The following is an 11,369-nucleotide window of genomic DNA, read 5'->3' on the forward strand; positions in this document are numbered from 1 at the left end:
AGCATTGATTGGTGCGTAAGAGAAAACTCCTCACTTTCCAAGGCCTTGAAGTACACTGAAGTTGTTGAAGTGCTGTGAACACAGGAGCCCCCTCTCCATGAAAAGACAACACTGGGTTATCCTGTGAGTCACGATGTATTCAGGAGCTGGCTCACATTCATGCTGAGCTGTGCTGCTGCACCAGTTTTCCCCTGAGTCACACTCTTTTTTTTTCTCTTGTCGTTTCAGGTGAATGTTGATGACACCATTGAAATGTTACCAAAATCAAGAAGAGCTCTCACCATTCAAGAGATTGCTGCATTAGCGCGATCTTCCCTGCATGGTAGGTGCATCATTTAACACTGAAGTTTATTAATGCAGCTGATAACTAAGCACAGGTGTTTCTACACCCTGTAAAAGTTTGAATGCACGTACTAAAAATGTGTAGTCATCATAAAAGTTATACAGTTGCCTAACCCATTATTTTTTCCTTGCAGGCATTTCCCAGGTTGTGAAGGACCATGTGACAAAGCCTACAGCCATGGCTCAGGGCAGAGTGGCCCACCTGATAGAGTGGAAAGGCTGGTGTAAGCCCATCGACACTCCAGCAGCTCTGGAATCAGACTTCAACTCTTACTCCGACCTCACTGAGGGAGAGCAGGAGGCGCGCTTTGCCGCCGGTAAGACTTCTGTTTTCTTGTTTTCTACATAAATATTACAGCCTGCTTTGGGACACTCACAGTTTAAGCTGATCCAGGGTTTTTGAATATGCACAGATCAGTTGAAAACAAATACACTGAAGAGGTGGCACACACACACCTCGGGCAAGAGGGCAACAGAAGTGTGAGAAACTAATGAAATATCACAGAGGAGATCCCAATTAAATGAAAAACCATCGAAACAAAAAGGTGAACATGTGTAAAAAGGAGCAGATGAGTATTTATGTCACATGATCATTAGTCAGTAATAATCAAGACGTTGAAACGACGACATACGATGCAATAACTTCCCATGTTGAGAGCGCAAGGATGCTGCACGGGTTATTACTTCTCCAACCCCACAAGGTTTTCCTCTTTGCTGGAATCCCACACATTTCTTTTGGCGTGTTTCACCTCCATGGCGAGCTGCTATCTGTCTGTGTGTTTGGGTTTACTGCTGATCAGTGCGTCATTTCATGCTGCATTTCTGTTGGTTGGTTTGTAGACGTAGGTGGTAACAGCAGTCACACAGTGAGATGGTCATCCCAAATTTATGACACTGTCGGAATTGATCCCAAGACCATGATAACGGCTGTCCCTGACCCTCTTACGGTGTGACATAAGACCACCGTTTTACTGTAGAGCCACGACCAAAGATATCGCCACGTTTCTTTCACGTTTCATCTGGGACAGCCCAAAATCACACACTGTATATTGGGCTTAAAGAAAACAGAGTGTTTTCCAGTAGGTGAGAACGCTTCTGACATGAACGACTTCCTGCTGTGTGCTACATGCATGAAAAGGAAACTCTGGACAATAACTGGGTTTCCATCCAAATGTATCGCAAATTTTAAGCAAATTTTGTGAAAATGTGCTAAAGAAAATGCGAATTTATGAATGTTTCCATTCATTATTGTTTTGCCAGTATTTGGAGTCAACAGGTCAAGCAGTAGGTGGTGCTTCTCGTGAAAAATAAAAATAAAAATAAAAATGCAAAACAGCACCCGTAGAAGAAGAGGGCGCCATGAGATGACGTCATTGAGAGCGTCTCATGTCCACAACTGCTGTAAACAACTACCGGCACATCCATGACTACGACGAGATGGAGAGATTCCTTGGGAACTTCTTGGCTATTGCGAGAGCTCTCGTCACATTCATATCAGCATTGTCAGCGTACATAAGTGTCCTGAAAAAGAAATGAGAAAGACTACACTCACTGACCTGAGTACTACTGTTAGAGATTGGGAGAAGGGGACCACCGCGTCGTTGTCCGCGTGTATGGGAACGTAGGCGCATAAAGGACTTTTGGGAAGTAGTTGTCCAGCAGCACTTCACTTCCCAGTGAAGTAGAAATAGGATCCGGTAGCCTACGTCATCATTTATTCACTAAATCTGTTTCCATTGCCAAAAGTCTCATTTTCCTAACATCGATACACTGACTTTTCCACCCCCTCCACGCGTTAAAACTTTTATGCAGTATTTTTTCGAATTTCTGGCGTTTCCATTCAAGTTTTTTTTGCAATTGTTGAAAATGCAAATAAAAATAGGTGGATGGAAACCCAACTAATGTCTGGACCTGATTCTCCCGACAGTGATCAGAAACAATTCAAGGAAAGGCTAAACAGTATATCAGCAGTTCATCAAGGTTATTTCCTTAGATCAGTCAAATCAAAGCAAGTTGAAAGGTCACCTCGCTCCACATCTGTCTCAAAGCTTTGGATGAACCCTTCAAAAACAAGCAGAGTCCACACAGCAGCTTCACCTCTCTGGCCCTCCCTCTTATTGCATGCTGAGATCTGATTACAGCGATCAGATGATCTCGTTAAAACACCAGGTGTAAGTGCAAAGGCCCCTGATCAGATGTCATTATCCAGATACAGTTCCCAGATACAGATCACAGGTTAATGCCAGGTGCAGATGGGGTGTTCGACTCCTCAGCCACAGTCATCGCCCTGCATTCCTCTCCTCCATACATACAGATGATTTGCTCCTCTCATCCGTCTCCTCTTATCTTTTACTCACCTCATCTTTTACTTTTCTTTCATTCACTCCCGCCCCCCTTTATTCATTACCCCCCCTTCACCCTTTTCACACCGTCCCCTCTTTTAATGTCCCTCTCTGCCCTCCGTCTCTTTATCTCCTCTTTTCCTCCGTCTTTTTCACCCTGCCCGCTCTGCCTCCGTTCTCTGGCTCGCTCCCTGCAATGCAGACTCTCAAGGTTAATTTGCACAGTAAGGTTTTGCTCCTGGCTAGTGCCACTGTGACTGAGCGATTTTCCACCGAACCTCCTCTGTTCTCCTTTCTGTTTTTTCTGTCCACTTTTATATCTTACTATTTACATCACTTCTCTTCTGATGCCCCATCTTTGAGATCCATTATCACAGTAAAGGGTCCATTTCAGTATTCTTCGGTGAGGATAGTAGTTTCATGTGTAACTGTAATGATGATTCAAACAAGCTGAGTTCTTGATAGGTCATTATTTCATGTATTATTTAATAGGATATGATCAGAAAAGCTTGAATCTGGCCATTGCATATATTAAATCAATTTATTAAGCCCTGTTTCAGTGTAAATGGCACATAAACACCCTTTTATTTAATCAGTAGAAGTTGACTAGCAGTCCAGAGACGTTAGAACACATTATATTTCTCCTTGTCTCTTCAGCTTACATCATCGCGTCCACTCCATCAGGGAGCCAGTTGTGCTGACTCCATTTATTTTTGCCAACTCTTTCCTTGTAGCCCTGTGATGGTGTTACTGAGGGTGACTGGACACACTGCGTGAATGTCAGCGAGCACGTTCGTCTATAAAGTGAACATGTGCGAATGTGTGAAGTGAGTGTGTGGTGTGTTGTGGTCTGTATGCAGCAGGCTCCTTACAGGAGAACACAGCGGCGTGTGTTTGTGTGGGAGGCGTCCTGAGAATTGAAAAATGCAGGTGGGGTTGTCCTATTGATGGTCTGACTTCTGCCAGCACACACACACACATTCTTTGAAGGTAATCCTGCAGTGTCTGTTCGCAGTGCATGAAACTGGCTGCCAGCCTTGACCAACACAAAGAGGCTTATGTCACTGTGTGTGTGTGTGTGTGTGTGTGTGTGTGTGTGTGTGTGTGTGTGCGTACATGTGTAGGAAAGAGAGAGTGTGTGAGTGTGAGGATATGATAGTACATGTCTGTAGCTGCGTCTATGTGTGCATTAGAGTGCCATTTTTCCAGTTTCTGGTGCACTGTAGTGGACAGCAGAGGTTTATGTGGACTGACCAAGTCCTGCTCACCAGGTTAACACGGTCACAGCAGCAAACAGGCCTGTGGAAAAATCCAAATTTGGAAACTGGCAGTAGGTGTTGGAAAAACTGTAGTTGCTACAAGCGACAGCCCAATCATCCTGATCTCACAGAAATACATGCAATGACCACAACCTCTTAATGCCACATTACGTGTGGTGGCACACATTGGGTCTCATTCATGAAACGTGAGCAGAAGGAATTTGTGTGTAAACTGTTTGCAGATGGAATTTACGTGCATGTCTGCATTCATCAATATTTTAGTAGCTCTGATCTTTTCGTAGCTACTAACAAAATCTACTCCTGCTCCTGACCACTNTTCATGAAACGTGAGCAGAAGGAATTTGTGTGTAAACTGTTTGCAGACGGAAATTTACGTGCATGTCTGCATTCATCAATATTTTAGTAGCTCTGGTCTTTTCGTAGCTACTAACAAAATCTACTCCTGCTCCTGACCACTTGTAGTGCTTGTGTAAATGTAGTAAAGCACATAAATATTGCTCTTCACTATTGGAAATTACAATTTTAACTCGTACTGCGCTCTGTTATGTACACAATGCCTTTGACACACGTAATCTAAACNGAGTTTATCCATTACGCACAAAACATCTCTGCTTTCCCGTTCCCACTTCATTCAAAACCCACAAATGAATCTTCTGTTTGTTTGGTGACCGCTGTATTTTTTTGTGAAATTATTTAGTTAGGTTTAGAAAAGTTGTGTTTTCAATTAAAATAACTACGTTTCTTATGCATGGGACGAAAGTACGTCATAAAGTGACGTAAGTAGGTGACATGTAAAGGATGTAAATACATCAAGTTAACACAAGCCAACATTGACTTTTAGTTTCACAAACAGCCGCCTCCTGTCACAGTGGGCACTTTTTACCTGCCATACTGCCATCTTCTTGGCTCACTCAGTAGTTTTCCACTCTGCCCGCCTCTCCACCACACCTACCTGCCAGACTACCTGTCCACACAACTCTCGCTCCTGCTGCTCCACCACACCCACCTCATCAAGCTAGCACCACTCACCTGTGGATTATTACCTCCTGCCACTATAAAGACTCCAGCTTGACAGTCTCGTTGCCAGATTGTTCTTTGCCATTCCTATGCAAGGCTTTTCCACCATTTATTCCCGGACTGCTATCTCCCCTGCCTCTGACCCTCCTGTTTCATCTGCTCCCCAGTCAACCGCTATGCCTTCTGTCCTTGCCCAAGAGCTCTGCCTCTAAGTTGCTTGTTTCTGTTCACCTGTTCCCTGTGGCTGTTTGGAGAGACTGTCACCTAGCTCTCCATAGTGAGTTTACGCGTCACCGTGTGGCTACACAATCTGCCTTTGTGTGTGCGCATGGATTCGACTCGTGATTGCTGCTGACTGCGTGCCAACGCGCTCCAAATTTACAAACGGTTCAGTTTGTACGAGAGTGTGCTCCGGCCCTCTGAGTGAGGATTTCTGAACTCACCCCTATACGGACATGGATGGAGCCTTCTGTCCGTACTCTGTGTTCACGTTGTCCATATTTGTGCAGGTTTTCTGAAAGCTTCCTCCACTGTGGCTTCGTTTCTTGTTGTGCGATACTTCTGACTCTGCCCTTTAGTGCCATCTATTGGCTGTCTCTGTCGCATCATAAAGGATACTTGGAAGTATGAGGGCCTTGACGTTTACAACATTTGAAACGGACACGTCTATGTTCGTATGTAAAGGGAGCATAAATGAGCCCTTAGGGCAGAAACGGAGCAGCAGTGTGCCACGGTGTGTGTTTGTCTGTGTCTGTGTATCAGAGGAAGAAACAGACTCTGTTTCATTTTCAGATTTAACAGTAAGCACATTTTTGCAAAATTGGGACACATATAAACAGATTATTATAATTTCTATATGACACCTTTTACAAAGTTACCATTTCATTTTGATATTAACATGACAATCTGCTCCAGTGATTGAGACTTTGATACTTGGCTGTCCAAATGTTATTTGTATCTTGTAATAAAAGTCTAAATTTAAATCTGTTTAGCTTGTATTTTGTACACAAAGTAATATTGTTAAGTATTTCTATAGTCTGAATTAAACAAGGTCACCTCCTGCATGTTGCTGGCTATGGTTTTATTGTCAGAACACAGATATGGTTGTGTGTGTGTATCTTTCTGTAGGCGTACAGTTCGTCTTTATCCCTATTCTTGGCATTTATGTGTGGTATGTGGGTCAGTGACATAAAACGTCTGAATGCAGGTGAAAACTGCCTTTCTTCCTAAAGTGAAAGGAATTAGAGGAGGCTTTCAAAAGAGAACTAGAGCAGCCTGCACACACACACGGTTACAGTTGCTGGAGGATGTGCGAGTGTTTGTGAGGAGAGTTCAGGGCCCATAGTGGAAGATGAATGAGAGCATCGATCTCTCTCTGTGGGAGACCGCGCATGAATACTGAGCGCTGAGCAGAAAGAGAGACAGAGGCACAAAGAGAGTGGGACTGAGGACAGAGATTCAGAGAGATAGAAATCAAAATGAGAAGTGAGGGACGAGGCTGAGAGATTGGGAGGTGAAACAAAAAGGAGCGGCAGGAATGAGGAGAGTCAGGTGAGTCGATAGAGTGTTTCACTGAGGGAGAGGATTGGAAGACAGGCGTGACATGAAGGAGAGAGTGGACGGACAGAGAGGAATACAGAACAGATGGACTGAGTGGACCAAGCTGAGCACAGAGATAAAAGAGACACAGAGTCTTCCTCCCTGATTGGCCAGCTCCTGATGATGATTGGAGGGGATTGGTCACTGGGACTTTGTAGTTTACTGGTTCTGGCACATGCTGAGTCACCTCAGCCACACACACACACACACTGATGTCCTCTCTGTGGTCTCTTATGTGTGTGAGTTTAGTTAGTTGCAAAATATGGTGATTGGCATAAGACTTCAATTTTGACTGGCCTGGTGTGGCTGCACATTCTGACAAATAAAGGCCTGTAGCAAACGGCTCAGACCAGGGTCCGACACCAACACAGCTGTGCTCCATTGACTCTAATGCAGTCGTTTCAGATTTCCTTCATTTTCAGGCTGGTTTTGTGGATTTGGAGCTAAATGTTGTGCCTGGGGCACGTCGTGTATTAATGATACTCGTTACCTGGAGAGGTTGGAAAAAGATATACGTTTCTTCCCTGTTCCAAAACCAAAATCAAACCCTGAAAAGTGTAGGGTTAGCTAGCTAGCTACTGAAGATATAGCCTACTGAATGTATACACATGCTGCTTTTGCTTTTAATGATTATAACCGTGAAACAAAGACTGACCCTGCTGTACAGGAACCAGTGAAGGGAAGCAGGGAAACTTTGCTCATATTCAACCAATACACATGTATTTATTGCGACCCTAACCTGCACAAATGCAAATGTTTAGGTAGCTCCGGTGAAACTGTCTGTTTACTGATCTAAATTAATGTGCCGGCTACATAATAGTATTAGTATCTGTAATCTGATTACAATTAATTTACAACACTGAGAGTAACATCAGTCCTTCAGTGCCTCATCCTCTGGTCACCACAGGAGGGAGACTATAACACACCTTGCAGGTACGACACTGCCCCTCTGACCTGAAGCAATCATCGGACATCCCGTCCGATAGTGGACTTGCTACTTCATGCTGCAGCTGACAGTAATATTAAACATGGCGTATGGCTTGTTCGTGAAAATCTTGATATGCAGTTTTATTGACTCTGAATCTTGCTAGCATAACATTAGCTTACTGGCTAATAGCTGGGCCACAGGTCTTCATGAGCTGAATAACTTTCCGTTGCATAAAAACCTTACAGGCGGCAATGATTGTTCCAGGTATTAGGTAAACCCTCAGGTGTTACCAAGGACATGTTAAGAAAGAACAGACTCGATAAAAGCAGAATAGAATTTCATGATTGTCCTATTTACATTGAAACTCCTCAGCTTCCTTAAAAAGAGTAGCCATTGGTTTGCCTTCTCACAGCTGACGTCAGTGTTCACATCAATATTGAACTTGTCATCTCGGAGGGCCTCCTCCAAAAATCAATAAACATCTTACTGGTCTTAGACACATTAATGTGGAGGAAAGACTGAACGACTACTCTTTCTATTTATTTCTTTGGTAAGTGACCATGGTATAAGCAGGATAATTCCCTTCGAGGTGTGCATGATCACTTTTTAATGGCCTTTGTGGAGGTGGTTTACGCCTCCACCAAGGCTGTTAAGAAGTGATCATGGACACCTCGTCGGGCATTATCACTTACCTCTTTTATTATCTTTGACAGAATGGCATTCATTTACAATATCTGACTTCCACCAGCACACAAAGAGAGTCTGTAAAGACACAGACTTATTGTACTCCGGTGAATCAGATAAATCAAAATCAAAAAACCTATTGACTTCGAGATGAGGACACTTATTCACAGGTTTTAGGACTCGTTCCTGCAGCACTCTGTTGGGTTAAAAGACAGTCTGGTAGCAGCAGAGTGGGGAGTGTGAAGTTAATTTGTGGTATTGGAATTATTTCTAAGAAACATTTACATTATGCTAAATTTCCCATGTGAGTCGTGATGCTGCAGGTGATTCCCTCCTGCTCATCAACAATGATGCAGACCCTGTTAACTTTACTTACATATGTCTCCTGACATTTCCAGTCACATACAGATTTTTTTCTGTGCTTTCATTGGCTCTTCTTTGTGCTTCCTCCAACGTACTCTCTCCTCTGCACTGACAGGAACACAACCTGCACAACAACACTATCAAACACTCACTGACAGCCATCTTAAGTGCACCAGCTAAATGACCACTGAAGAACACCGACTGTAACGGGAGTGCTGTCTGTCTCGTCTAATGCTACGGCGTGCACTTTGTTCGCCACACAAACCCGCCAGTCATAAACAGCTACATGACCTGGAGACACAAAGGACCGCTGCCTCCTTGTTACCATGCCAACCATTTATTTGTCTGTGTACACGTGCAGCTCATGTGTGTGTGTGTACGTGTGTGTACGCAGGTGTGGCCGAGCAGTTCGCCATCGCGGAGGCTAAGCTGAGGGCCTGGTCCTCTGTGGACGGCGACGAGTCCAATGATGACTCATACGATGAGGACTTTCTGCCTTCCAATGAGCCCACCACACAGAGCACAGGTATGTACACACACACACACACACACACACACACACACACACGTTACACTTATACAGCACAATAACAGCGGTAAAGCTACATTTATTTCCTTCACATTGTCTCCCTCGTTCCTAATACCCCGTCACACAGCCTCTTCCTCATCCATCACCCCCCTCCCCTCCCTCTGTATCTTTCATTGTCCCAGTGCCCTAGTTTTCATCCTCTCCCAACATTTTTTTTTTGTTCCTCGGCGCAATTTGATATCCCTCCTGCAACTTTAATATCATTTCCTTTGCTGCAGAGACAGTGTCTGTGTGAGGATGGTGTGTGAGCGGGTTATAAATACACAGAGTGTATTTGACCATGGCTGTGTGTATGCATGTGGGCGTGTGTGTGTATACCGGAGCTTTCATCTTGATTACACTGAACCACCAATAACCTGTACTGCAGGCAGCTAATAACATTCAGCTCAGGGTTGCTTCTCTATCTTCATATATCCACCTATGGCTTCTTACCTTCTGGCAAAGGCCATTCAGTGGGTGGAGTTTCACACGTACTGGCCTGAAGAAGATTTTAATCAACTCTTCATGAAACCAGTGCTGCAACACTTCTCTTATTGAGAGCAGATTATATAGAGTTTCACACTTGATGATAATACAGTTCTCGATCTCATCACAGTTTGATTTTGCAGCTAGGTTCTTAACGCTACTGTAATCAGATTGTTTGTTACATAGATCTTGATATTTTTCCACATTATGTGTTTTGCAGAAATTCCTACATTGGGTACAGTGTTGTATCATATATTTTTCAGAATTTTCCTACATATATCTTGGTTCTTTTTTTCTCATTTTTCCACCCATGTTCTGCAGCAGATCAACATATTCTCATAATTGTTCGTATGATGTCCTACAAATTTGCGCCCCACGAATGACGTTACATTACATTACCTTAATGTACAGTTATTTTTAGATGACTCAAAGTTCACTCAGTGTTCAGACGGATCTGAAATTGTGATTCCAGGGACAAGTCAGTTTTCTGTGACCCATCCACCCCCCAACCTGCCTCCTTACAAGCACTTGGGACTACTTCCTTGTTTACTGCCATCATCGTATTGGTCACTTGAATGCAGCCCTTTTTTTGTATGAATTTGTTGCATTGTTTTTTGTCGGAAAACATAAGAAGAATTAGTGAGAACAGCCTGATTAGATGATGGTAACTAATATTTTAACATGCAACTTAATTAGTGTATTGACTGCTTTAAAAAATAGAACACTGATATTATTTCTCAGACATTTCTTTTTAAGCACTGGAAGCTTAAAGGGGAACTAATGTTTTTTTCAACCTGGGCCCTATTTTCCGATCTACTTTTGTCTAAATGAGTGATAGCATGTTCAATATGTGACATTTCTCCAGTACGAAGCTAGGGCTGACCTGCCTGTGTAGAGGCAGATAATGTATCATTTTATACTAAAGGTGAAAATAAGGTCAGTTACACAAGGTTTTGGAAGCAGTTGATCAAATGTCAGATTTGGCAATAAAAAGGACTCTTTAGAGGTGTTTTGGTAAGTTGAGTAGTTTTTGCATAGTCAAGCTCTGGGAAATCAAATAGAGTAGAACATTTTGGGGTCAGGGTGACCTGACCGTTGGAACAGATAGGCTAGGTTTCGCAATAGGAAAGAATCCTTATAAGAAGTTGTTTTTGAGTTAAGTGACGTTCGGAATGCTAGGGAAACTCCGATAAAGGAGTTGTTTTGATAAATTGAGGTTCGTGCGCAGTTCCAATTCTTGGAAATCAAACAGAAAGGAAAACACTTAGGGTTCCCGAGAAATCAAACCTATAGGGACAACTAGATCATAAGCCCAGACCTGTCCACACACACACACACACACACACACCCACACACACACACAAACACACACACACACACGCACACAAACGAACAGACGCACACACACTCAATAGTATAAAGGCTTTTGGAAGTTGGATAAGCGGAGCTGTTTCGGCTGTTCTGTCATACTGTTTGTGATCTGCAACTTGTTCTATTGAGCTGTATTTTGCAAATAAAGTAATCCCGTTGGCTGTAACTTTTCTCCGTGGTTCTCCGAGTCTCTTCATTTCAGTGTTTGCTGAAGTTGAGCGATTTCCTTACACCTGCAGCCCGTGAGCGCACGCTATATTAAATAATAGGGCACTCAGACAGCGTCAAACAACGTCAAAATACGTCCACTAAAAGTGCATTTTTTTCACACAGATAGGCTCGGATTGTTAGTATAATTATCTGACAACATAATGGAAAGGAGAAATGAA

At 43.2% G+C, this 11,369-nt stretch overlaps 1 protein-coding gene across 2 annotated transcripts in view; it reads left to right on the plus strand.

Moving 5' to 3' along the window:
* The first annotated feature begins 232 nt into the window (after positions 1 to 232).
* The window catches only part of fam131ab (family with sequence similarity 131 member Ab), a 19,459-nt gene continuing 8,322 nt past the window's right edge, over positions 233 to 11,369 (plus strand). Inside the window, exons 1-3 of one of the 2 annotated variants that reach the window (XM_050067250.1) lie at positions 233 to 322; positions 477 to 659; positions 8,950 to 9,081. In XM_050067250.1, the coding sequence (XP_049923207.1) occupies positions 253 to 322; positions 477 to 659; positions 8,950 to 9,081 (385 nt within the window). In that variant the 5' untranslated portion in view covers positions 233 to 252. The remainder of the gene's footprint in view (positions 323 to 476; positions 660 to 8,949; positions 9,082 to 11,369) is intronic. The other variant, XM_050067258.1, reaches the window with a different exon arrangement.

This window comes from Epinephelus moara, chromosome 2 (assembly GCF_006386435.1).
Source record: "Epinephelus moara isolate mb chromosome 2, YSFRI_EMoa_1.0, whole genome shotgun sequence".
Lineage (NCBI taxonomy): Eukaryota > Metazoa > Chordata > Actinopteri > Perciformes > Serranidae > Epinephelus > Epinephelus moara.